The sequence below is a fragment of the Trachypithecus francoisi genome, unplaced genomic scaffold (assembly GCF_009764315.1).
Source record: "Trachypithecus francoisi isolate TF-2019V2 unplaced genomic scaffold, Tfra_2.0 Lachesis_group5, whole genome shotgun sequence".
NCBI lineage: Eukaryota > Metazoa > Chordata > Mammalia > Primates > Cercopithecidae > Trachypithecus > Trachypithecus francoisi.
The window spans coordinates 130,523,595-130,549,937 of record NW_022681470.1 but is presented as its reverse complement, the minus strand read 5'-3'; the positions used below and the strand labels follow the sequence as shown (position 1 = coordinate 130,549,937).

At 49.5% G+C, this 26,343-nt stretch overlaps 1 protein-coding gene across 7 annotated transcripts in view; it reads right to left on the bottom strand.

The window, feature by feature from the left end:
• The window catches only part of PBX4 (PBX homeobox 4), a 59,128-nt gene that overhangs the window by 16,667 nt on the left and 16,118 nt on the right, over window positions 1–26,343 (bottom strand). For 4 of the 7 annotated variants that reach the window (XM_033200394.1, XM_033200388.1, XM_033200391.1 and 1 more), the window contains exon 2: window positions 20,273–20,346. In XM_033200394.1, the coding sequence (XP_033056285.1) occupies window positions 20,273–20,346 (74 nt within the window). Of the gene's footprint in view, window positions 1–13,248; window positions 14,852–20,272; window positions 20,348–20,826; window positions 20,878–26,343 lie in introns of those variants that run through there. The other 3 variants (XM_033200393.1, XM_033200390.1, XM_033200389.1) reach the window with 3 other exon arrangements.

Genomic DNA, 26,343 nt, shown 5'->3' with positions numbered 1-26,343 from the left:
TGACAGGATTAATGTACTGATGGGCAGAGACCCCAGAGACTTGCTTTCCCTAAGAGGTCATATGAGCTCACAGCAAGATGGCGGCCGCCTACAAGCCAAGATAAAAGGCCTCATAATGAACTTTACCTGGCCAGCACCTTCGTCTGGGACTTTCTAGGCCCCAGAACTGTGAGAAATAAGTTTCTACTTTGTTTTTTGTTTTTGTTTTTTTTTTTTTTTTTGAGACGGAGTCTCGCTCTGTCTCCCAGGCTGGAGTGCAGTGGCCGGATCTCAGCTCACTACAAGCTCCGCCTCCTGGGTTTACGCCATTCTCCTGCCTCAGCCTCCCGAGCAGCTGGGACCACAGGCGCCCGCCACCTCGCCCAGCTAGTTTTTTGTATTTTTTAGTAGAGACGGGGTTTCACCGTGTTAGCCCGGATGGTCTCGATCTCCTGACCTCGTGATCTGCCCGTCTTGGCCTCCCAAAGTGCTGGGATTACAGGCTTGAGCCACCGCGCCCGGCCAAGTTTCTACTTTGTAAACCACCCAGTCTGTGGCATTTTGTTAGGGTGGCCTGAGTAGATTAAGAAAGGAACATAACCCCACGTTGCTTTAATTTTTCTCCTCAGGAACAAAGATGTGAGGAAAAGCAGAAGGCTCAGAGGGGACCCTCCTTTGCCCTGACTTCCCCAAGCTGCTCACCTGCCCCCTCACCCACTCAGCAGTGCTCTCACTTGGCAGCGGGCTATGCTCCTGCCTCCTTCCCATAGCAAGTGGGAACCATCTCTGTGAATGGAGCTGCTGCAGGCACCTGACTGGATGGAATTACATAGAACCACAGGCCCAGCACGGAGCGCACCTGGGTGTGGGACTAAGCAAAACACTCACCTCACGCCTTCCCTGGTGTTTCAAATCAGCAAGAGCTGGCCCCTCAAAAGCAGAGGCAAGGCCTCCTGTGCCAATCAATCGATCGTGGAGGCCGAGCCTCCTCCCCATCTCCCCCCACCATCCACAACCGGAATGAGCATTGGAGAAGGATTAAACTGTGGAATCTGAAACAGACAGAGGGTTGACGCCTGGTGAGAGGCAGCCAAACCTCTCTCTGAGGAGTCCTTTGGTGACAGAGAACCCAAGCTTAGTGTGCCGACCTGAGTCGCAGTGGGCACCCATAGTCACAGCTTGCTCCGATCACACAGGCAAGGCGCAGGCGCAGACACGCACGTCCACCTGCCCTTGGGTCCACCCACCAAGTCTGGAACTGACAGTGCCAGTGACTCTGCACAGGTGAAAACTGACATTAAGGAGAAAACATGGGGACTTCCTGCTTTTTTTTTTTTTTTTTTTTTTGAGGCTGAGTCTTGCTCTGTCGCCCAGGCTGGAGTGCAGTGGCCAGATCTCAGCTCACGGCAAGCTCCGCCTCCCGGGTTCCCGCCATTCTCCTGCCTCAGCCTCCCGAGTAGCTGGGACTACAGGCGCCCGCCACCTCGCCCGGCTAGTTTTTTTTTTTTTTGTATTTTTTAGTAGAGACGGGGTTTCACTGTGTTCGCCAGGATGGTCTCGATCTCCTGACCTTGTGATCCGCCCGTCTCGGCCTCCCAAAGTGCTGGGATTACAGGCTTGAGCCACCGCGCCCGGCCTTTTTTTTTTTTTTTTGAGACGGAGTCTCGCTCTGTCGCCCAGGCTGGAGTGCAGTGGCCGGATCTCAGCTCACTGCAAGCTCCGCCTCCCGGATTTACGCCATTCTCCTGCCTCAGCCTCCCGAGTAGCTGGGACTACAGGCGCCCGCCACCTCGCCCGGCTAGTTTTTTGTATTTTTTAGTAGAGACGGGGTTTCACCATATTAGCCAGGATGGTCTTGATCTCCTGACCTCGTGATCCGCCCGTCTCGGCCTCCCAAAGTGCTGGGATTACAGGCTTGAGCCAACGCGCCCGGCCGGGACTTCCTGCTTTCTAGAAACCTTTCAAGGCTTTTTCAGTCACTTCCTGAGCACCTACTAAGTGCTGGGCCTGAGCTTTGAGGATGACAAGTGGCTGCTGCTTGCCCTGGGGGGATAAGAACCAGGGTCTTGCTGCTACCAGGATCTCCTATGCTACCGGCCTCCTGAGCAGTGGCCCTTGGAAAGAACGGGGCCACTGGCCACAGCTCTGCCGGTGGGACCCAGTGTGGTAACTGGGACCTGGGCTGAGGTTAACTTTCCTGTCTCGATTTTCAGAATGAGAGCTCAACTTCCATCAGCTCCAGCTTATCTTGTAGTCAAAGAGCCAAAAGTAATAAGGAAATAAGTTCTACAAGGAATTCTGGCAAGGAGTCACTTTCATGTTGTGAGGGTGTTTCCTCCCTAAACAAGGCCTCTGATATTGGAGGACAGGGATAAGGGAGGCAGGTGATAAATAACCTTCTGTACTTAGACTCCAACTGCTTAAAAGAGAAAACACCAGCTATTGGGAAGGTCACTCAGGCAAGAGTGCAGTGGCACAATCTCAGCTCACTGCAGCCTTGACTTCCTGGGCGCAAGTGATCCTCCCGGCTCAGCCTCCCAAGTAGCTGGGGCTACAGGCATGCGCCACCCTGCCCAGTTAATTTTTATATTTTTTTGTGGAGATGAGGTTTTGCCATGTTGCCCAGGCTGGTCTTGAACTCCTGGATTCAAATGATCCTCCGGCCTTGGCCTCCCAAAGTGCTAGGATTACAGGCATGGACCACTACACCCGGCTGGATTTTACCTTGTTTAGAGTGGGACTCCTAGAAAGGTGATCTGTCCTCTGGGCCAGCCCACACTGGTCACCTGTCTACAGCGAGGCCAGCATAGACACCAGCATCCGCACGTGGAAATGTATTGCAATTTGACAGAGTAATTTGACGTCTACTGAATTTAACACAACTTTTGGCCTTACTGACTTGTATGTCTGTTTTATTTTTCCTTTCTTTTTCCCAGTAGTTCATCTTGCTTTTGTTTTACATGGCCACCATGCTGGGGTGGCCAAAACCCTGCCTGAGGCTGGAGGGCCCTGAAGGCTGAGCCTGAGCTGCTGCTTGAAGCTCCGATGAGCCTCTGAACCACCCCAGTCCCAGATCCAAACTCTCAGGGCCCATAAGAGCTGGGGTGGAACAGTTCAGAATTGAGAGTAAACCTATTTCCTCGCACACGTCTGTAGGATGCCTGCTTCCCTTCTACGTCGTAACTGTCTTTCGGGTGGCAGTGGCACAGCCACCTGGAAAGAGCCAGCGTTCCGCGTTCCTTTGTCCAGGTGATGACACAGGGCAGAGCGCCCACTCCAGCGCTTCTAGTGGAAAAAACGCCAGGACACCAAACAAGGAAGGGGAGACAAAGACCACGCTGCAGGAGGAGCGACCTACTCGCTTTGAGAGACCTGTTCGGTGAGAAGCAGGCCTGTCTAACCCCAAGAATGCCAGCCCAGGGGTGTCAGGAAGGCTGCGGGAACCCAGGCCATGCAGTGCTGCCATTGGTTTTGGGAGCTGAGGGACTGGACAAGGTTATTGGCCAAGGAGAGTGCCCTGGGATGTGAAGAACATCATGGGGTAGCCCCAGCAGGAGGTTGGGGAGCCCAACACTGTGAAGGCAGAAGGCCAGCAGGACTCTTCCATGAGAACCCAAGGCCCCCTACCTTTGGGATCTGGCCTCATTTGCTCCTGGCACCTCCTCCCACCCCCCAAACCCTGCTGCTGCTGGCTCCTCTCACTTCTAAGCTCCAATCTAGCTTCCCAGTGATATGGGAGTGGGGCAGGGAAGTGCTGGGTAGAGAAGGGCAGGGTCCCTGGCAAGGGCTCCACCCTCGGACCTAAGTGAGAACAAGCATTTCTGTTTTCGTGGCCAAAAAGTTGCCTTTTGGCCTGCCACACCCCCCATCTTGTGCCCAAATAAGCCTGAGACCTTAAGCAGACACACACAAGCAGCTGGACGTCGAGAGGAACACACTAGCAGAACACACCAATAGACGCTGGCGGGCCATTGAAGGTGGAACGATGTGGACACCGAGGGAAGTCCAGGAGAGCCCAGTCGCTGAGCAGCCCAACTCCAGGGCAACACCACCTTCCCAATCCAACCCCCTTTGGGCTCCCCATCCATCTGCTGAGAGCTACCTACACCACTCAATAAAACCTTGTACTCGTTCCCCAAGACCACATGTGATCCGATTTTTCCAGTACACTAAGGCAAGAACCCCAGAATCCAGAAAGCCCTTTATCCTTGAGATAAGGCAGAGGGTCTAACTGAGCTGATTAACACAAGCCACCTGCGGACAGGGACAGCTAAGCTGAAAGAGCACACTGTAATGCACGCCCACTGGGGCTTTGGGAGCTGGAAACACAACCCTAGGCACTGAGCTGCTGCTATGGGGTTGGAGCCCACGCTTCCCCCACCTACCTCACTGCATGCTCCCCACTAGGAGTTTGAGCTGCCACACCCCTGTCGCACACGCTACAAGGGGGAGAAGGGAACACTCCTGTTTCACCAGGGCTCCGGGAACACCAAGCTCAGGCCCGAGTCATGAGCTCTTTCCCAGTAAGAAAGCGGAGGTGGGCTGGGCACAGTGGCTCATGCCTGTAATCCCAGCACTTTGGGAGGCCGAAGCAGGCGGATCATGAGGTCAGGAGTTTGAGACCAGCCTGACCAACATGGTGAAACCCCTTCTCTACAAAAAATTAAAAAAAAAAAAAAAAAAGTTAGCCGGGCATGGTGGCAGGCACCTGTAGTCCCAGAACTCAGGAGGCTGAGGCAGGAGAATCGCTTGAACCTGAACCCAGGAGGCAGAGATTGCAGTAAGCCGAGATCGTGCCATTGCATTCCAGGCTGGGTGAGAGTGAGACTGCGTCTCAAAAAGAAAGCGGATGTGTCCCATCAGTCAGGTCCTGGCTCACACATGTCCCCAGAAGCTGTCCCTCCCTTCTGCTGGCCCCATCTCTCTACTCTGTGGCCCTGAGGGTGCATGGCTGTCTCTGCTACCTGAGTCTGGAACTGCCCTGCTCACCTGGAAACATCCCATGCCCGACCTCACAGAATAATGCTCAGAAAACAGGAGCTTGTGCTAAGAAACCCTTCCCTGCCCATATATGAAGGGCACTGGGCCATTTTATAGACAGGTGCTACCAGGCTCTCAAAGAAGGAAGAATCCCTTTCTCCAACAAACTGCCTCAGAGAACAGAACTAGGAAAAGCCACCCAATCATTGTTTGGAGAACTTTGCTACCAACTTAAGACAGAGTTGAGGGAGAAAATAAGTCTCGTTCGTGTAACAGGACTGAAATGGCTAAATAGACAATCAAACTGAAGTTGGCCGTATCTGTGTGTGTATAAATAAATCATAACCAAGAGGAATTATCTCTGCACACAGGTGCTTTCAAAGTCTACCAGTGTATATCATCAATGTAAATGAAAATGAATGTAAAGAAATGTACATGAAAATAAATGTAAATTATTGCCGTAACTGAAAGGAGAAAAGCCATAGCTTCAAAGATACAGAAGGCCAGGCGTGGTGGCTCACGCCTGTAATCCTAGCACTTTGGAAGGCCGAGGCAGGTGGATCACGAAGTCAGGAATTCGAGACCAGCCTGGCCAACATGGTGAAACCCCGTCTCTACTAAAAATACAAAAATTAGCCAGGCATGGTGGTGGACATCTGTAATGCCAGCTACTCAGGAGGCTTAGGCAGGAGAATTGCTTGAACCCGGGAGGCAGAGCTTGCAGTAAGCTTAGATCACGCTACTGCACTCCAGCCTGGGCGACAGGGAGAGACTCTGTCTCAAAAACAAACAAAAAAAAGCCAGGCGCAGTGGCTCACGCCTGTAATCCCAACACTTTGGGAGGCTGAGGCGGGTGGATCACCTGAGGTCTGGAGTTGGAGACCAACCTGACCAACATGGTGAAACCCCATCTTTACTAAAAACAGAAAAATTAGCTGGGCATGGTGGCGGGCGCCTGTGATCCTAGCTACTCGGGAGGCTGAGACATGAGAATAGCTTGAACCCGGGAGGTGGAGGTTGCAGTGAGCCGAGATCACACCATTGCACTCAAGCCTGGGCAACAGAGCGAGACTCCGTCTCAAAAAAACCAAACCAAACCAAACAAAACAAAGATGCAGAAAGGCCGGGTGCAGTGGCTCACACCTGTAATCCCAGCATTTTGGGAGGCTGAGGTGGGAAGATCACTTTAGTTCAGGAGTTTGAGACCAACCTGGGCAACACAGCAAGACCCCATCTCTACAAAAATTTTTAAAAAATGAGTCAGGTGTGGTGGCACACACCTGTAATCCCAGCTACTCAGAAAGCTGAGACAGGAAGATCGCTTGAGCCCCGGAGGTTGAAGCTGCAGTGAGCTGTGACTGTGCCACTGTACTCCAGTCAGATCCACAAAGCAAGACCCCCTTCCCCGCCAAGAGAAAGATACAGAAAATTAACAAAATCAATTAAAACCCTTGCGCAAACCTGGCCAGGCACGGTGGTTCATGCCCTAATTCCAGCACTTTAGGAGGCTGGGGTTGGGGGGATCACCTGAGGTCAGGAGTTCCAGACCAGCCTGGCCAACATAGTGAAACCCCATCTCTACTAAAAATAGAAAAATTACCTGGGCGTGGTGACTCACGCCTGTAAACCCACCACTTTGGAAGGTCAAGGCGGGCGGATCACCTGAGATCAGGACTTGGAGACCAGCCTGACCAACATGGAGAAACCCCATCTCTACTAAAAATACAAAATTAGCTGGGCGTGGTAGCACACACCTGTAAACCCAGCTACTTGGGGGGCTGAGGCAGGAGAATCGCTTGAACCCAGGAGGTGGAGGTTGTGAGCCGAGATCATGGCATTGCACTACAACCTGGGCAACAAGAGTGAAACTTTGTCTCAAAAAAAAAAAAAAAGAAAGAAAAATTAGCTGGGTGTGGTGGCGCGCACCTGTAATCCCAGCTACTCAGGAGGTAGAGGCTCAAGAATTGCTTGCACCCAAGAGGCGGAGGTTGCAGTGAGCCAAGATTGTGCCACTGCACTCCAACCTGGGTGACAGAATGAGACTCTGATTCAAAAAAATAAAAACTTTAGGCAAATCAAAGAATAGAAAGAACCTTCCTTAACCTGATAATGGGCATATCCTCAAACCCCATAGCAAACCCCAGTCTTCCTGGAGATATTTTAGAGCCACTGCTTCAAATCAGACACAGGTAGGCAGGGAGGTCCTTCCTTGGCTCAGACCAGCAAGGTCCAGTCAAGGAGACCAGAAACTCGGGAGGGGGACAGACCGGCAGGCAGCACCGCACGACGAAGAAGATGTGACCCACTCATAGGCTGAAGGGTGTCCCTACAGCTGGAGCCACCCAGAGAGTCATGGATGTAACGGACAACTCCTCCTAACCTCCACACTGCCCCCAACAGACCTCAAGGTGTGGTCTGACACAACCAAGGGCTGTTTTTTTACTTTTTTTATTTTTGTTTTTTGGTTTTTTTTTTTGAGATGAAGTCTTACTCTGCTGCTCAAGCTGGAGTGCAGTGGCACAATCTCGGCTCACTGCAACTTCCACCTCCAGGGTTCAAGCAATTTTCCTGCCTCAGCCTCCTGAGTAGATGGGACTACAGGCCACCATGCCTGGCTAATTTTTGTATTTTTAGTAGAGATGGGGTTTCACTATGTTGGCCAGGCTGGTCTCGAGCTCCTGACCTCGTGAACCGTCCCCCTTGGCCTCCCAAAGGGCTGGGATTACAGGCGTGAGACACCTCCCGGCCCAAGGGCTGTTTTATCTTATGGTTTCCTGGGCATCATGGGCACTGAGGTTACTCCTTAACTCTAAACAAGGAGACTTCTGGAACCCAGACTGTTTGTATTGAGAACTGCCTGGCTTTACCTTTTAGGCCACATCCCACAGGTTAGTCCATTTAAGTAACATTCTAGGACAGGCGCTAGAACAGGCTTTGTTCTGTTCTCTGAGACAGACCAGTCTGGCCAACATGGCAAAACCCCATCTCTACTAAAAATATAAAATTAGCTGGGCGTGGTAGTGCACACCTGTAATCCCAGCTACTTGGGAGGCTAAGGCAGGAGAATCGCTTGAACCTGGGAGGCAGAGATTGAGGTGAGTCAAGATCACGCCACTATACTCCAGCCTGGGTGACAGAGCGAGACTCTATCTCAAAAAAAAAAAAAAGTAACATTCTAGATAAATCCTTAAGTCATGGAAGTTTCTCAGATCCACAGGACTTCAAAAAGAATAACACTTAACAAACACTCATCAGTTTCTGAAATAGTGGCTGCCACACACTAGATATTCACCCAACTGAGGAATTATCACACTAGGCAAATGTCCATCATCTCTAATTAAAATACATCACAACCAGTCACAACTGAAGTGTCAGGCCTCTGAGCCCAAGCTAAGCCATCATATCCCTTGTGACCTGCATGTAAACATCCAGATAGCCTGAAGCCACTGAGGATCCACAAAAGAAATGAAAATAGCCTTAACTGATGACATTCCACCATTGTCATTTGTTTCTTCCCCACCCTAACTGATCAATGTACTTTGTAATGTCCTCCACCCTGAAGAAGCTTCTTTGTAATTCTCCCCACCCTTGAGAATGTACTTTGTGAGATCCACCCCCTGTCTGCAAAACATTGCTCCTAACTCCACCGCCTATCCCCAAACCTATAAGAACTAATGATAATCCCATCACCCTTTGCTGACTCCTTTTTCGGACTCAGCCCACCTGCACCTAGGTGAAATAAACTGCCACGTTGCTCACACGAAGCCTGTTTGGTGGTCTTTTCACACGGACACGTGAGAAATGAAGATGCTGGAACCACAACCAAATATGCAAATTAATTTCATTTCCATATGTTTACATGTTTGTTAATTAAAACCCTGCAGTTCTGAAATAAACTATTAGGTGATTTTTTAAAAAAGTTCGTACTGTTTTGTACACTTAAAAAATAAATAGGCCGAGCGTGTGGTGGTTCATGCCTGTAATTCTAGCACTTTGAGGGGCTGAGATGGGAGGATCACTTAAGCCCAGGAGTTCAAGACCAGCCTGGGCAACATAGCAAGATCCCCATCCACAAGAAATACAAAAATTAGCCAGACAAGGTGGCTTGTATCTGTAGTCTCAGCTACTTGAGAGGCTGAGGTGGGAGGATCACCTGAACCTGGGAAGTCAAGAATGCATTGAGCCATGATCACGCCACTGTACTCCAGCCTGGGCGACAGAGCAAGACCCTGTCTCACAAAATAAACAAATAAACAATTATATGAACTGCTGATGCTGAATAAAAATGATATGCGGTTTAGGCTTGTTTTTCTGTGCTACTGTCCTTGCATGTGGTAACAGGGCAAAAGGAAGACAGTAAAACATTGTAATATGTATTTTTTCAGATGTGCCAGGCAGCACATCTGGAAAAACAAGGCCCCTGTGAGGAGTTGCAAACATTTAAGGGCCACAGCTTAGAAAAACAGCACTTGGCCGGGCACAATGGTTCATGCCTGTAATTCCAGCACTTTGGGAGGCCGAAGTGGATGGATCACGAAGTCAGGAGATCAGGACCATCGTGACTAACACATTAAAACCCTGTCTCTACTAAAAATACAGAAAATTAGCTGGGCGTGGTGGCACGCACCTGTAGTCCCAGCTACTCAGGAGGCTGAGGCAGGAGAATCGCTTGAACCCAGGAGGTGGAGGTTACAGTGAGCCGAGATGGCGCCACTGCACTCCAGCCTGGGTGACAGAGTGAGACTCCACTAAACAAAAAAAAAAGAAAATAAATACAGGCACCTGCCACCCCGTCCAGCTAAATTTTGTTTTTTGACTACCAGAAAATAAATACCAACTTTATTAATATAATAGCAACAGAAAGAGTTTCCAATTTCTCAGAATGCAAATAACATGACACACCAGTACAAGTGTTAAAACAGTGGCCGGGCGCGGTGGCTCATGCCTGGAATCCCAGCACTTTGGGAGGCTGAGGTGGGCGGATCACGAGGTCAGGAGATCCAGACCATCCTGGCTAACACGGTGAAACGCCGTCTCTACTAAAAATACCAAAAATTAGTGGTGTGTGATGGCCGGCACCTGTAGTCCCAGCCACATGGGAGGCAGAGGCAGGAGAACGGCGTGAACCCAGGAGGCAGAGTTTGCAGTGAGCCGAGATCACACCACTGCACTCCAGCCTGGGCGACCGAGTGAGACTCCGTCAAAGAAAAAAAAAAAAAAGACAAAGAAAAAGAAAGAAAGAAAAAAAAATTTTGGTTGGGCACAGTGGCTCATACTTGCTCCTGCCTGTAATCCCAGCACTTTGGGAGGCCGAGGCGGGTGGATCACCTGAGGTCAGGAGTTTGAGACCAGCCTGGCCAACATGGTGAAATCTCGTCTCTATTAAAAATACAAAAATTAGCTGGGCGTGGTGGTGGGCACCTGTAATCCTAGCTACTTGGGAGGCTGAGGCAGGAGATTGCTTGAACCCGGGAAGTGGAGGTTGCAGTGAGCTGAGATTGTGCCATTGCACTCCAGCCTAGGAGACAGAGCGAGACTCCATCTCAAAAGAAAAAAAGAAAAAAGGAAAAAAGAAGTTCCCCAGTATCTCAGTATCTACGGTGTGCCAAGCCCACAACAGGGCAGAGATGAACCACAGATCTGCCCTGTGCTTTCTTGATGCTGTTCTTCCAGGAAAGGAGTCAGAGGTCAGAAAACAAACCAGAAAACTTCAAGTACACAAGACAGTTTCCGTCAATGGTTAAGCTCTAAAAGGCAGCAAAAAAGTGCTAATTCACAAGAATGTGCGTGTGCACTAAGGCCTTAAGCTACAGGCACACTGTTTTAGATACTGCCCCTAGCAAAGACCCTCAGTCCTTGAGGTGAGCTTTATTGAGATATAATTAACATGCCATAAAATTCACCTGCTTCAAGTGAATAATTCAGTGGTTTTTAGTTTATTCCCAAGGTTGTACGACCACCACCACTAGCTAACATTCTCATCCTCCCTAAAGATACCCTGTCTCGATGAGCAGTCACTCTCTACTCCCTCTCCCTAGCCCCGGGACAACCACGAGTCTTCCTGTCTCTATGGATTTGCCTGATCTGGACTCTTCATATGGATGAAATCACACAGCACGTGATGTGACATTTCGCATCTGGCTTCTCCTACCAAGCATCATGTTTTCGAGGTGCATCCACGTTGTAGCCTGTGCCGATACTTCATTCCTCTCTACGGCTGAATAATACGCCATTGGATGGATGGACCACATTTTGTTTTCTTTCTTTTTTTTTGAGACAGAGTTTTGCTCTGTCGCCCAGGCTAGAGAGAAGTGGCTCAATCTCGGCTCACTGCAACCTCCGCCTCCCAGGTGCAAGTGATTCTCATGCCTCAGCCTCCTGAATAGCTGGGATTATGGGTATATGCCACCACGCTTGGCTAATTTTTATATTTTTAGTAGAGATGGGGTTTCACCATGTTGGCCAGGCTGGTCTCGAACCCCTGACCTCAAGTGATCCAACCTCGGCCTCCCAAAATACTGGAATTACAAGTATGAGCCACGGCGCCTGGACACACATTTTGTTTTTCTAGTTATCATGGACATCAGGTTGTTTTCAGATTCCTTAATCTGTATATTTATATATACTGATCCATTTGTCCAACAGACAGATACTTTGGCAATGATGGAATGTTCTAGATCTGTCTATTATAGGCGGCACCAGCCCTGTGTGGCTGCTGAGACTTGAAATGTCACTGGTGTGGCTGAGGAATGCACTGGTTAATTGCATTTGGTTTTAATTAATTCAAATGTAAACAGCCCTGCGGTGAGTGTCTGGAGCCACCTGGCTGATCAGACTCAAGGGCTCGATTCGTGAGTTACCCTGAGACTGAGGGGAGGAAAGGACACTCTAATCAACCTGGAGAATAAGTCCCCCAGCTCCTGGGGGTCTACTCCCAGAAGAACCCTAAAGAAATGTACATGGGACTCAGCCCCAGGGTACAGCTAATTAGAAAAAGGATCTCAGTTCCAGATAGGTGACTCGTGGGCCTTAGGGTGACTGCTGGGACCAAGGAACCCCCATGAACACCATGACACCACAGCTTCCTGGCTGAACCTACAGAACCCCATTCTGTAATTGCAACAGACCCGACTAGCTGATGAGGAAGGGAGAGAATGAGAATGGCTTATGCCTGCCAACTACTAGCAAGGCCAATCATCAGTCAGGAAGACAAAAAGGCATTCCCTGATGTTATGCATTATTTACATTTGCTCCTCTGAACGGGGCTCTGTGCACTCCTATGGCACAGCAAGAATTCCTGCAGCACAACAGGCCTGGCTGAGAAACTTCTCGTTCCCCAGAGACATAGTCACATGGTAGAGAAGGCAAAGCAGGCCCCTTTTTGAGAACCGCCCAGGATGGGATGGCCGGATGGGTCTACAAGGGGCCTCTGGGGCTCAGCACGCCGTCTTGAAGCTGCCTGCCCGCTCAAGATCTAAGATCCGAAGTTTTCACACAAGCTGTCACTCATGCTCACGTGGAGGTAAAGCCTGAGCCATTCCAATGTGCCAGGCTGCTCCTGCTCTGGTGCCAAACACCACTGTGTGAATTCAGGCCACACCTGAGTCCTCACTGGGAACATCGATGTGACAAACTTTATTTTTTATTTTTATTTTTTTTAGAGGCAGAGTCTCACTCTGTCACCCAGGCTGGGGTACAGAGGTATGATCTCAGCTCACTGTAACCCTCACATCCTGGGTTCAAGTGATTCTTCTGCCTCAGCCTCCCATGTAGCTAGGATTACAGGCACCTGCCACCATGCCCGACTAGTTTTTGTATTTTCAGTAGAGATGGGTGGGTGAGAGGGGGTGGGGGTGGTTCACCATATTGGCCAGGCTGGTCTCGAACTCTTGATCTCAGATGATCAGCCTGCCTCAGCGTCCCAAAGTGCTGGGATTACAGGCGTGAGCTACTGTACCTGGCCAACGTGACAAATCTTAAATCCAATGCTTTTGAATTCTGCAAGATACCTAGTCCCAGCATCTCAGCAAAGGGACTGTGGCCAGTATCTGGTCCTCCCAGCTAAATTCAAAGCTCTGCAACTAATAAGGGTTTATTTTGTTCTCCTCAGAACAGCTCCTCCAGACACCGAGGAAGACAGCTGTTTCTGGGAAGGAGGGTTTGGGAGGAAATGCATACGCTGAGGATGTCCTTGGCCTTCGGAGACCAACTCAGGACAGGAGCGCCCAGGCACTGTGGTGCGATGAAGCTGACCCCAGGAGATAAGCTTTGAGGCACCTGCCTGCATACCTCCGACAGGCCATTCCTTGGGTTCGCCAGGGAGTGCTGGCAGTGCATCCAGTGATGCCAGGTTTACACGGAGGACCACTTTCTTTTCAGGCTGCTGTGAGTGATAAGCCCTGTGTTCTAAGTCAGGCCCCCAGACACTGAATCTTCTGAACCTCATAAGGGGAACTGGATGAAAGGGATTTCAGTTAATATGTATCAGTCACCAACAACAGTTCTTCATTCAACAAAAACAAAGGCACCAGGACAGACCCTGAGAACATAGCGCATCCTAGACCCTGCGCTGGCCAGGAATGGTCATTGTTCAGATGACACAGGTGGGTGTGTGGGGCCCATGAGCGCAGGCCATGAGGGACAGGCCCTGGGTCCCTTTCACAAGTGAGGACAGCATATGGGGGTGCAGCATGTAGCCTGGCTGTGGGTGACTGGTGTGCCCTGGGGAGGCCCCTATCTCTTAGAGCTTCCCACTGCCTATCTGTAAAACAGGAGAAACAGGGTCTGCCCCAGGCTGTGCAGGGCTCTGGGGAACAACTCGAGGAAGGCCCAAGCTGCCTGCCCAGGCTCCATCAATACCCACCAGACTTAATCATTTTGTTGTTGTTATTGTAGAGATGGGGTCTTACTGTGTTGCCCAGGCTGGTCTCATACTCCTGGGCTCCAGCGATCCTCCCACCTCGGCCTTCCAAAGTACTGAGATTATGAGTGTGAGCCACCATGTCCTGCCCCACCAGGCTTTAAATGCTCTGTGGAAGTTTGGTCTTTACTACAAGGCGTGCTACAGACTTCAGCCAGAGGGCAATGTGAGAACTGTGGGTTACATCCAAAAGCACGCCAAGAGCTCGCCTCATGGGATTGCCCTTCGATAGGCGGCCCGTGGGTACCACAGGGTGCACGATCAGGACCATGAACGGTTTCCTCTGGGCTAAGACTTGGCCATTCCTGGTCACGGGATGGGGACAGATGGAGCAGAATTGAGATCCTGTTTACTTTCCTGCCACTGGCTGTCTTGTCTCTGAGACTAGAAGGCTGAGGTGTTCCTCACATCAAGACCGGTGGCCCACAGGTGGGACCCACAGCACTCATTGACCACTTCTGATGTAAAAAGACATCTGAAAACACTCCAGGTGACACTCAGGAACAGGCAGCCCCCAGCTCCGGGCTTGTGCATTTTGGGGAGGAGCAGTTGCTGTCTCATCCCTGTCCTATTGCACCCCAAAACATACCCCGTTCCCAGTCATTTGAGCCAGTCAGTGGGAAGAAAGCATTAGTTTCCAAGGAAATGCCCAGGTGGCCTATGCTCTGAGCCCTGCAGTGGCCTTGGGACTCAGCTTAGAGGAATCAAAAGTCGTGAGTGGCCAGGTGCAGTGGCGCATGCCTGTAACCCCACACCTTGGGAGGCTGAGGCAGGAGGATCACTTGAGCTCAGGAGTTCAAAGCCAACCTGGGCAACATACTAAGACCTCATCCCCCGAAAAAAAGTCCTCAGCGACCCCTGGACATGGCGGTGTGTGCCTGTGATCCCAGCCACTGGGGAAGCTGAGGTGGGAGGATCACTTAAGCCCAGGAGTTTGAGGCCAGTCTGGGCAACACAGTGAGGCTCTGTGTCTTAATTTAAAATAAATAAATAAATAAATAATTAATTAATTAAAAATGTCACTGGGCGTGACGGCGCATGGCTGTAATCCCAGCGCTTTGGGAGGTTGAGGTGGGCGGATCACCTGAGGTTGGGAGTTCGAGACCAGCCTGACCAACATGGTGAAACCCTCGGCCGGGCGCGGTGGCTCAAGCCTGTAATCCCAGCACTTTGGGAGGCTGAGACGGGCGGATCACGAGGTCAGCAGATTGAGACCATCCTGGCTAACACGGTGAAACCCCGTCTCTACTAAAAAATACAAAAAACTAGCCGGGCGAGGTGGCGGGCGCCTGTAGTCCCAGCTACTCGGAAGGCTGAGGCAGGAGAATGGCGTAAACCCGGGAGGTGAAGCTTGCAGTGAGCTGAGATCCAGCCACTGCACTCCAGCCTGGGTGACAGAGCGAGACTCCATCTCAAAAAAAAAAAAAAGAAACCCTCTCTCTACTAAATACAAACAATTACCTGGGTATGGTGGCAGATGCCTGTAATCCCAGCTACTCGGGAGGCTGAGGTAGGAGAACTGCTTGAACCTGGGAGGCGGAGGTTGCAGTGAGCCGAGATCACGCCATTGCACTCCAGCCTGGGCAACAAGAGTGAAACTCTGTCTAAAAACAAAAAATGTCCTCAGCATGGCCCTCAAAGCCTAGGAGGATAGGGGGGCAGGGCCATGCCAGGGGTTGAAATATACAGACATCTTGGCTGCACTGGCAACAGTTGTTATCAACTCTTGTTTTCCCTCCTGAAACTGCTGAATTTGAGACTAACGACTCATGCAATCACACCCACACAGGGGCAGATGGAATTATGAAGAGGCGTGCCCAGGTTGAACACCCACACTCTCAAAAACCAGTTTCTCATTCAGCCCCAGCAGCTCACTGGTAGGAAGAAGGTCAAGAATGACAGCTTCCTGACACTACAGTTGATTAAAGTACTTCTTTTTTTTTAGACAGGGTCTCACTCTGTTGCCCAGGCTGGAGTGCAGTGGCGCATGTTGTCTCACTGCAACCTTCGCCTCCTGGGTTCAAGTGATTCTCCTGCCTCAGCCTCCTGAGTAACTGGGATTACAGGCACATGCCACCACGCCTGGCTAATTTTTGCATTTTTAGTAGAGACGGGGTTTCACCATGTTGGTCAGGCTGGTCTCGAACTCCCGATCTCAGGTGGTCCACCCGTCTTGGCCTCCCAAAGTGCTGGGATTATAGGTATAAGTCATGGCACCCAGCCTTAAAAGTACTTTTTAAAATAGCTTTTTATTATTACTAAATTCCAGATGTTGCATTGCTAAACACCCGCTGTGGGCAGTAGGGAGCCCCCAAAGGCTGCTTCCTGGGGTCAGGGTCAGGGGTGAGCAGGGGACAACTTGGGCTGCCTGTGCCTAGTGGTACACATGCCTCAGCAGGTGGTCCTGACACTGACTTATTTTTATTAGGTGAAAAGCGAAATGGGCCAACATTACACAATTCCACAATACTAAGGAACATGTGACTACAGCCAGTGTCTCCAGGGGGTGGATACACACTGGCTGTGTCCTCTCTGAGCAGTTTCCCTCAGCCCACAGGACTTGGGGCTTGTTCGGGTGCAGGGTCCCCGCTTGTCCAGCTCACCATATGAATGCTGAAGCACCAGCAGGGAGTGCTGCCAGGGAGTTGAGGGCAAATTTGCTTAAAACCAGTTCCCTGCTAACAAGAAACTTGTGTGTCTGGTTCCCCAGGAAAGCCTAACCATTGTGTTTCAATTTCCATAGCACCTGCTTCCCACAATTTAAATAAGGAACAGATAAGATAGGTCATCAAATATTCACACACCCCTGAGAGGCATCTGAGGTGGGCAGGAAGCCAGGGGCATCACAGCCCAGCAACTGGCCCTGTCAGGGAGGATGACCCGGCACTGGGTGTTGGAGACCAACAGGGGGTGGATCACGTGGAGGCTGTCAGCAGCATCAGTCTACTGGGGGGTGGGGACAAAGAGGGGTCTGCTTGGCTGGGGGATTAAGTATACTTGGGGGTGAAGGAGGTGAGAGATGGATTACACAAGCAAAAGTACTGAGGACAACAGAAGCAGGCTCTCGCTGTTGGAGAAAGGAGTCACAAACATGGAAAGAGAGAAAAATAGTGGGAACCCTGTGGTGAACTAGAATTAAAGATATTGGAATGGGCCAGGTGCAATGGCTCACGCAAGTAATCCCAGCCCTTTGAGAGGCCAAGGTGGGAGGATTGCTTGAGCCCAGGAGGTTGAGGCTGCAATGAGTTGTGACTTCACCATTGCATTCCAGCCTGGTGACAGCACAAGACCCTATCTCAAAAATAAAAATAAGCTGGGCGCGGTGGCTCACATCTGTAATCTCAGCACTTTGGGAGGCTGAGGCAGGCGGGTCACTTGAGGTCAGGAGTTTGAGACGAGTCTGGCCAACATGATGAAACCCTGTCTCTACTAAAAATACAAAATTAGCCAGGCATGGTGGCATAATCCCAGCTACTCGGAGGCTGAGGCAGGAGAAATGCTTGAACCTGGGAGGCTGAGATTGCACCACTGCACTCCAGGCTGGGCAAGAGAGTGAGAATGAATGAATGAATGAATGAATAAATAAACAAAAATAAAGATATTGTAATGAACGCATGGTTTTTAACATATACAGACGTACGAGAACAGATGTGAATGTGTGCGCACGTGTGTGTGTGTACACACACATCTGTAATAACCCACAAATATTCCTTAGCTCTGTGTCCTAAGAGTGTCCAAGAGCAGCAACACCCCCACAGCAATGAGCACAGCAAGGGCCAAGATTTACTCTGAAAGGAATCAGGGCGCAGGCAGAGGCAGAACAGAATACAAGCCTGGTTGGGCACAGTGGCTTACGCACGTAATCCCAGCATTTTGGGAGGCCAGGAGTTTGAGACCAACCTGGGCAACATGACAAAATTCTCTCTCTACAAAAAATACAATACAAAAATTAGCTGGGCAAGTTGGCTTGCACCTGTAGTCCCAGCTACTTGGGAGGATGGAGTGGGAGGATCACCCACCCAAGAGGCTGAAGTGGGCCGAGATTATGTCACTGCCCTCTAACCTGGGTGACAGAGTGAGACCCTGTCTCCAAAAAAAAAAAAAAGCCCAGGTGTGGTGGTTCACGCCTATAATCCCAGCACTTTGAGAGGCAGAGGCAGGCGGATCACCTGAGGTCAGGAGTTCAAGACCAGCCTGCTAACATGGTGAAACCCCATCTCTAATAAAAAATACAAAAAATTAGCTGGGTGTGGTGGCAGGCACCTGTAATCCCAGCTGTTTGGGAGGCTGAGGCAGAAGAATCGCTTGAACCCAGGAGGCGGAGCTTGCAGTGAACCAAGATCGCGCCATTTGCACTCCAGCCTGGGCAACAAGAGTGAAACTCCATCTCAAAAAAATAAAAATAAAAATAAATTCACACTGGTGAGGGTTAGGGACATCGTGTCCTCATAGCATTTAGGTGAACCTTAAATGTAGATTTAAACTTGAATTTCTCCTTTAGTTACCACATCCCTTCTGACAGCTGGGCAGGAGACATGCTTACATATATGAATTCACACAGTCCTCAACAGTCCTCAGTAACCACGAGCTAAGTATTATTATTGCCCTCAAATCAGAGGAGGGCCAGGAACAGAGCAAGGTTCAGCCAAGGACCAGGGTCATGCAGCCAGAGGTGGAGGCAGGATCCAGACCCTCTTGCTGTTCTCAATCCCTGTATATGTCAAGTGCACATCAATCTTGCAGCAAAACAGTGTTCAGAAAGAAACACACTTTTACACAACATACACACACTTTCCAGAAGCCTCTGCACACATGAAGTGCTATGCTCTGAGGGACACACAAAATTCAAATAACTGACCTCAAGAGACCAGCTCACTTGAGGAAATCAAGTGACCCTTTGTGCAGACGACCATTGATTTAAATACCTTATTTGTGGCCCCACTTGTAAGCTATTTTCAAATTGTTATTAACCTTGACCAAGTGATCAAGGTCAATGGTAGCAGTGACAGGACATATTGACAGCATGTTTTCCCCGACACAACGTGCCGAGGACACACATCACCTCTGTGGGACTCTGGCCACAAACACACAACTTCGGTCCAATCTAGAGGAAACGTCAGACAAACCGCACTGACAGATGTTCTACAAAATGACTGAACGCTTCTCCTTAAAATGGTCAACATCGTTCATGGATGACAAGGTCACAGATCACAGGAGACCAAAGAGACATGATGACTAAATACAATGTGGGATTCAGGGCAGAAAAGGGCATTAGGGCAAAAACTGGGGAACTCCAAATGAGGTCTGTAGTTCAGTTAAAGAGCTCTGTACTCAACGTAATTTCCTGGTTTCCATATTGGTACTATGGCTCTGAAGGTGTTGACGAGATAGGAAGCCCAAAGAAGGAGATATGAGAACTCTGTGCTATTTTTTCAACTTTTCTTTTCTTTCTTTTTTTTTTTTTGAGACGGAGTCTTACTCTTGTTGCCCAGGCTGGAGTGCAATGGTGCAATCTCGGCTCACTGCAACCTCCGCCTTCTGGGTTCAGGATTCTCCTGAGGCGATTCTCCTGCCTCAGCCACCCAAGTAGCTGGGATTACAGGCATGCACCACCACACCCGGCTAATTTTGTATTTTTAGTAGAGACGGGGTTTCACCATCTTGGCCAGGCTGGTCTTGAACACCTGACTTTGTGATCCACCTGCCTCGGCCTCCCAAAGTGCTGGGATTACAGGTGTGAGCCATCGTGCCCAGCTGACAAAATTGTTCTTATTCAACTTCCCTAAGTCTGTCATTTTTGCTTTTTCTGTATAACTGAATGCTAAGCACCTCTTAGGTCTTCAACCTAGAATGCAGCTGCTTGTTACTGATTTGCAACAGTATTTCTCAGTTATAAACTACAAAATAAATCAGTGTGCATACCAGAAACCAGGGCAATAAGGCAGAAAGAAAACATCCTAGCGGTCTTCTGCAAGACAGAAGAGATGAGCAAAATTGCCCACCATGCACATCAGGGCTGAGTTACAAGATCAGAGGTGTGTGTGGCTGCCCCAGCTCTAAACACACATAGGAAGTGGTTTTTTTTTTGTAACAGAGTTTCGCTGTTGTTGCCCAGGCTGGAGTGCAGTGGCGTCATCTCGGCTCACCGTAACCTCCGCCTCCCAGGTTCAAGCGACTCTCCTGCCTTAGCCCCCCAGGTAGCTGGGATTACAGGCATGTGTCACCATGCTTGGCTAATTTTTGTATTTTTGATAGAGACAGGGTTTCTCCATGTTGGTTAGGCTGGTCTCGAATCTGACCTCAGGTAATCTGCCCGCCTCGGCCTCTGAAAGTGCTGGGATTACAGGCATGAGCCACCGTGCCCGGCCAGGAAGTGTCTTCTAAACAGCCTACCTGTCTTTTCCTTGATCTCACAGAGCACGCTGAACAGAGCAGGCTTCATCCGATGGCAATTCAGAGCATGCTTTCTGAAAGGGAGGTGACAGAGGAGGGTGTGAGAAAAGAACAGTCATCATTTTATCCCCAAGAGTAAAGATCTTCCATATTGAGAAATCAAACCAAACGAGGTCTGCCACTCTGACTGTAGATAAGCTGCCTTACGAAAATGCAGTACAATCACATTTCATGAATTTGATTTGCACAAAATCAATATAAAGGCCAGGCGTGGTGGCTCATGCCTGTAATCCCAGCACTTTGGGAGGCTGAGGCGGGCAGATCACTTGAGGTCAGGAGTTTGAGACCAGCCTGGCCAACATGGTAAAACCCTGTCTCTATTAAAAATACAAAAATTGGCTGGGCACGGTGGCTCATGCCTATAATCCCAGAACTTTGGGAGGTCAAGGTGGGCGGATTGCCTGAGGTCAGGAGTTCGAGACCAGGCTGGCCATCATGGTGAAACCCTGTCTCTACTAAAAATACAAAAATTAGTCAGGCGTGGTGGTGCACACCTGTAATTCCAGTTACTCAGGAGGCTGAGGCAGGAGAACTGCTTGAACCCGGGAGGCAGAGGTTGCAGTGAGCCGAGATCATGCCATTGTACTCTAGTCTGAGTGACAGAGTGAGACTCCATCTCAAAAAAAAAAAAAAAAAAAAAAAAAATTAGCCAGGCATGGTGTCATGTACCTATAATCCCAGCTACTCAGGTGGGTGAGGAGAACTGCTTAAACCTGGGAGACAGAGGTTGTAGTGAGCCAAGATTCTGCCACTGCACTCCAGCCTAGGCAATAGAGTAAGACTCTGTCTCAACAATAATAATAATAATATAAAGCAATATACAAATATTCAAAACATTTCCCATTATATGTTAAAGATTAAGCAATGCAAATAACTCATCAAAAACTATTGCAAGGCATTAGTGGCTCATGTCTGTAATCCCAACAGTTTGGGCAGCCAAGGCAGGAGGATCACTTGAGCCCAGAAATTTAAGATCGGCCTGGGCAACATGGTGAGACCCACTCTCTTTTTTTTTTTTTTTTGAGACGGGGTCTCGCTCTGTCGCCCAGGCTGGAGTGCAGTGGCCGGATCTCAGCTCACTGCAAGCTCCGCCTCCCGGGTTTTACGCCATTCTCCTGCCTCAGCCTCCCGAGTAGCTGGGACTACAGGCGCCCGCCACCACGCCCGGCTAGTTTTTTGTATTTTTTTTAGTAGAGACGGGGTTTCACTGTGTTAGCCAGGATGGTCTCGATCTCCTGACCTCGTGATCCGCCCGTCTCGGCCTCCCAAAGTGCTGGGATTACAGGCTTGAGCCACCGCGCCCGGCCAAGAGACCCACTCTCTTCAAAAATTTGAAAATTAGCTGGGCATGGTGGTATACCTGTAGTCCCAGTCCCTCGGGAGGCTGAGACAGGAGGATGGCTTGAGCCCATGAGTTAGTGGCTGTAGTGAGCTATGAACACGCCACTGTACTCCAGCCAGTGTAAGAGACCTTGTCATTAAGACAAAAGAAAAAAAAAAAAAAGCCAGAGGCAGTGGCTCATGTCTGTAATCCCAGCACTTGGGAGGCTGAGGCAGATGGATTGCCTGAGGTCAGGAGTTTGAGACTAGCCTGGCCAACATGATGAGACCCCATCTCTACTAAAAATACAAAAAAGCTGGGCATGTTGGTTGTACCCCTGTAATCCCAGCTACTCAGGAGGTTGAGACAGGAGAATTGCTTGAACCAGGGAAGCAGAGGTTGCAGTGAGCCGAGATCGCGCCACTGAACTCCAGCCTGGGCGACAGAGTGAGCCTCTGTCTCAAAAAAAAAGCAAAGAAAAAGAAAAGAACTATGAAATGTCAAGGTCCAATAACTTGAAATCTGTGTTCACGCTATGGTCCTGCAGTGGCCTGTCCTGGTGCATAAGCAAAAGCACCAATCATCTTCTTCCAGTGTCACTTGGCAGGTGTTTACTGAGTACCTACTATGTACCACACACCATTCTGACATCAGAGACACCGACAGCTGAGGTTTTTACACACATGGTGGTTAAGATGGAGGGAGTGAGACACCAAAAATACACACCAACAAGAAACCCATCAGCCGTGGCAGTTCCTTTGGGGCAACTGGGGTCACATGACAGTGATGGTTAGAAGGCTTTTTGGAATTTCCATGTCTCTGAGGTGACATCAAAGCTGAGATCAGAATGAGAAGGAGAAATCAACCAAGAAAAGGGCTGGAGAGAGGTATGGTTTAGGCAGAAGAAACAGCCAAGCACAAAGGCCCTGTGGGAACACACTGGGTTCAGTACTGGCTATTTGAGACCAGGGTGCTGAGCGTTAGGCGTGAGGGAGAGAGCTAGAGTGGCAAGTGGAGATTGACTCTAAGGGCCTTGAAAGTCATGGGGACAACTCTGGTTTTTGCTCGCTTGGGTTGGAAACTGTGGTTGGCAGGATAATGGCTCCCAAAGGGTCCACATGCTAATCCTCAGAACCCTAAATATGGTACTTTACAAAACATGGGAAAAATAATTCTGCCAATGTAATTAAGGTTAAGGACCCTGAGATGGAGAGATTAACCTGGATTATCTGGGTGGGCCTACTGTCATCACATGACCCTTAAAAGTAGAGAACCCCTGTAATCCCAGCACTGTGGGAGGCCGAGACGGGTGGATCATGAGGTCAGGAGATCGAGACCATCCTGGCTAACACGGGGAAACCCCGTCTCTACTAAAAAATACAAAAAACTAGCCAGGCAAGGTGGCGGGCGCCTGTAGTCCCAGCTACTCGGGAGGCTGAGGCAGGAGAATGGCGTAAACCCGGCAGGCGGAGCTTGCAGTGAGCTGAGATCTGGCCACTGCAGTCCAGCCTAGGCGACAGAGCGAGACTCCATCTTAAGAAAAAAAAAAAGTAGAGAACCTTTCCCAGATGTGGGCAGAGAAAGTCTTGATGATGTAAGGGTTGGAGAGATGCTATGTGGTGCTGGCCTTTATCATGGAGGAGGGGACTACGAGCAAAGAATGCAGGTGGCCTCAATGGGCTGGAAAAGGCAAGGAACCAGTCCATGGGCTCAATGGGCAACACCTTGATTTTAGCCCAGAGTGCCCATGTTGGCTTTCTGACCTACAGAAATGTAAAATCGGTGGCTCATGCCTATAATTGCAGCACTTTGGGAGGCCAAGGCAGGCAGATGGCTGGAGGTCAGGAGTTTGAGACCAGCCTGGGCAACATGGCAAGACAATGAGCTGGGACAAGAGGCACACACCAACACGCCTGGCTACATTTTGTATTTGTTGTAGAGACGGGGTCTCGTTATGTTGCCCAGACTGCACTCGGCCAAGAGAAGAATTTCATGGAGAGAACAGTAGCCTGTGAGAAATGCTGCTGAGAGATCAAGCAGAATAAGAACCCAGAAGAGAATCTGAGGTGGGGCGCGGTAGCTCATGCCTGTAATCCCAGCACTATGGGAGGCTGAGGTGGGAGGATCGCCTGAGCTCAGGAGTTCAAGACCAGTCTGGGCAACATAGCAAGAACCTGTCTCTAATAAATAAATATATAAATGAATAAAGAGAATTCAGATTTAGTAACATGAAGGTCATAGGTAGCTCAGCAGCAGGGAAACAAAGTTGGAAGAGAATGTGGAGGTGAAGAGGAAGCGGAAGCAGCAATCACAAAGTCTTTGATGTTTATAAGGGAGATCAAACAAACATAACAGGTGCCAAAAGACAGGATGTGTGTTAATCATGCTTTCTTCTTTTTCTTTTTGAGACAGGGTCTCGCTCTGTTGCCCAGGCTGGACTGTAGTGGCCATGTTGTGCTCGAACACAAGCAATCCTCCCTCCTCAGCCTCATGAGTAGCTGGGACTACAAGTGGTGCTACCATGCCTGGCTAATTTTTAAGAAATATTTTTGCAGAGCTGAAGTCTCACTATATTGCCCAGGCTGTTCTTGAACTCCTAGACTCAAGAGATCCTCCCGCCTTGGCCCCTCAAAGTATTGGGATTATAGGCATGAGCCTGGACTATTAATTATGTTTTTTTTTTATCTTGCTTTGACATTCTGGGGCTTGGAGAGACTGCCTTTCCCCGGACTAGCTTATTACTACAGAGAGCAAACAACTTGCCAAAGAACATGCCATTCATATGCAAATCAACCAATCAAAAGCCCACATTCCCAATCATCTTCTTCATTTAATGCACAAAGCCAATAATTTCCCAGCCCTAAATCACCCCAGGGCCAGGTATTGACCAACTAGAGACCACTCTAGCACAGAGCCTGCCAAAATTATTTAAACTATCTAACCTAAGCTTGCTCAAACTTGCCTGCCATGCCATGCCTGTTCCTTCCTGAGGAAATCACTATAAAAGTTCTGGGCGGTGTTTTCCCTCCCTCCACTGTCGCCCACTGACCCAGGTGCTTCCCCACGTGGCCCTGCATGGCATGGTGTGCCCCCTCCTCTGGAGCTATAAGTAATAAACTTCCCTTTCAACAGAGCAGTTGTCTCCATGTTTGTCATCTTACCATACCTCATTAAAACAAATTCCGGGCACAAAGCAACGCCAAGCGGTAAGTCAAAGGAGGTTTTTTTCTTTTTTTCTTTTCTTAAGACAGACTTTTACTCTATCGCTCAGGCTGGAGTGCAGTGGTGCAATCATGGCTCACTGCAACCTCCACCTCGTGGCTTCAGGTGATTCCCCCGCCTCGACCTCCAGAGCAGCTGGGATTACAGATGCCTGCCACCACATACAACTAATTTTTGTATTTTTAGTAGAGACGGGGTTTTGGCATGTTGGCCAGGCTGGTCTTGAATTCCTGGCTTCAAATGATACACTGGCCTCAGCCTCCCAAAGTGCCGAGATTATAGACGTGAGCCACCATGCCCAGCCTGTTGTCTTTGACTGTTCTTTTTTTTTTTTTTTTTTGTTGAGACGGAGTTTCGCTCTGTCGACCAGGCTGGAGTGCAGTGGCCGGATCTCAGCTCACTGCAAGCTCCGCCTCCCGGGTTTACGCCATTCTCCTGCCTCAGCCTCCCGAGTAGCTGGGACTACAGGCGCCTGCCACCTCGCCCGGCTAGTTTTGTGTATTTTTTAGTAGAGACGGGGTTTCACCGTGTTAGCCAGGGTGGTCTCGATCTCCTGACCTCGTGATCCGCCCGTCTCGGCCTCCCAAAGTGCTGGGATTACAGGCTTGAGCCACCGTGCCCGGCTTTGACTGTTCTTAAAGATAGGAGGTACTAGCACATGTTTATATGCCAAAAAGCCAGTCTAGAGAGAGAATTTGATAATGCAAGGATAGGGTAACTGGCCAGGCACAGTGGCTCATGCCTGTAATCCCAGCACTTTGGGAGACTGATGTGGGCAGATCACTTGAAGTCAGGAGTTCAAGACCAGCCTGGCCAACATAGTGAGACAATGTCTCTGCTAAAAATACAAAAATTAGCTGGGTGTGATGGAGTGTGCCTGTAATCCCAGCTACTCAGGAGGATGAGGCAGGATAATTTGCTTGAACCCAGGGGGTAGAGGTTGCAGAGAGCTGAGATCACGCCACTGCATCCCAGGGAGTGAGACTCAGTCTCAAAAAAAAAAAAAAAAAAAAATAGGGTAACTGGTATGTGCGTGTAGCAGAACTTCTGTGAACAACTTTGATGAGTACTATGCTATTAACATTTACTATTATGATTTTAAATCCTGTAACTCTGTCATTCAAGCATCCATTATTAAAAGATCCATTATTAAAAGCCACAGCTGAATAATGTATCTGAAAATCAATAACTTCACAACAGAAATCAGATTGATTAACACCATGAGAGGCCGGCACAATGGCTCATGCCTGTAATCTCAGCACTTTAGGAGGCCGAGATGGACAGATCACTTGAGCTCAGGAGTTTGAGACCAGCCTGGCCAACATGGCAAAATCTTGTCTCTCCTAAAAAATGCAAAAACTTAGATGGGCATGGTGGTGTACACCTGTAATCCTAGCTACTTGCTGAGGCACAAGAATCGCTTAAACCCAGGAGGTGGAGGTTGCAGTGAGCCAAGATCACATCACTG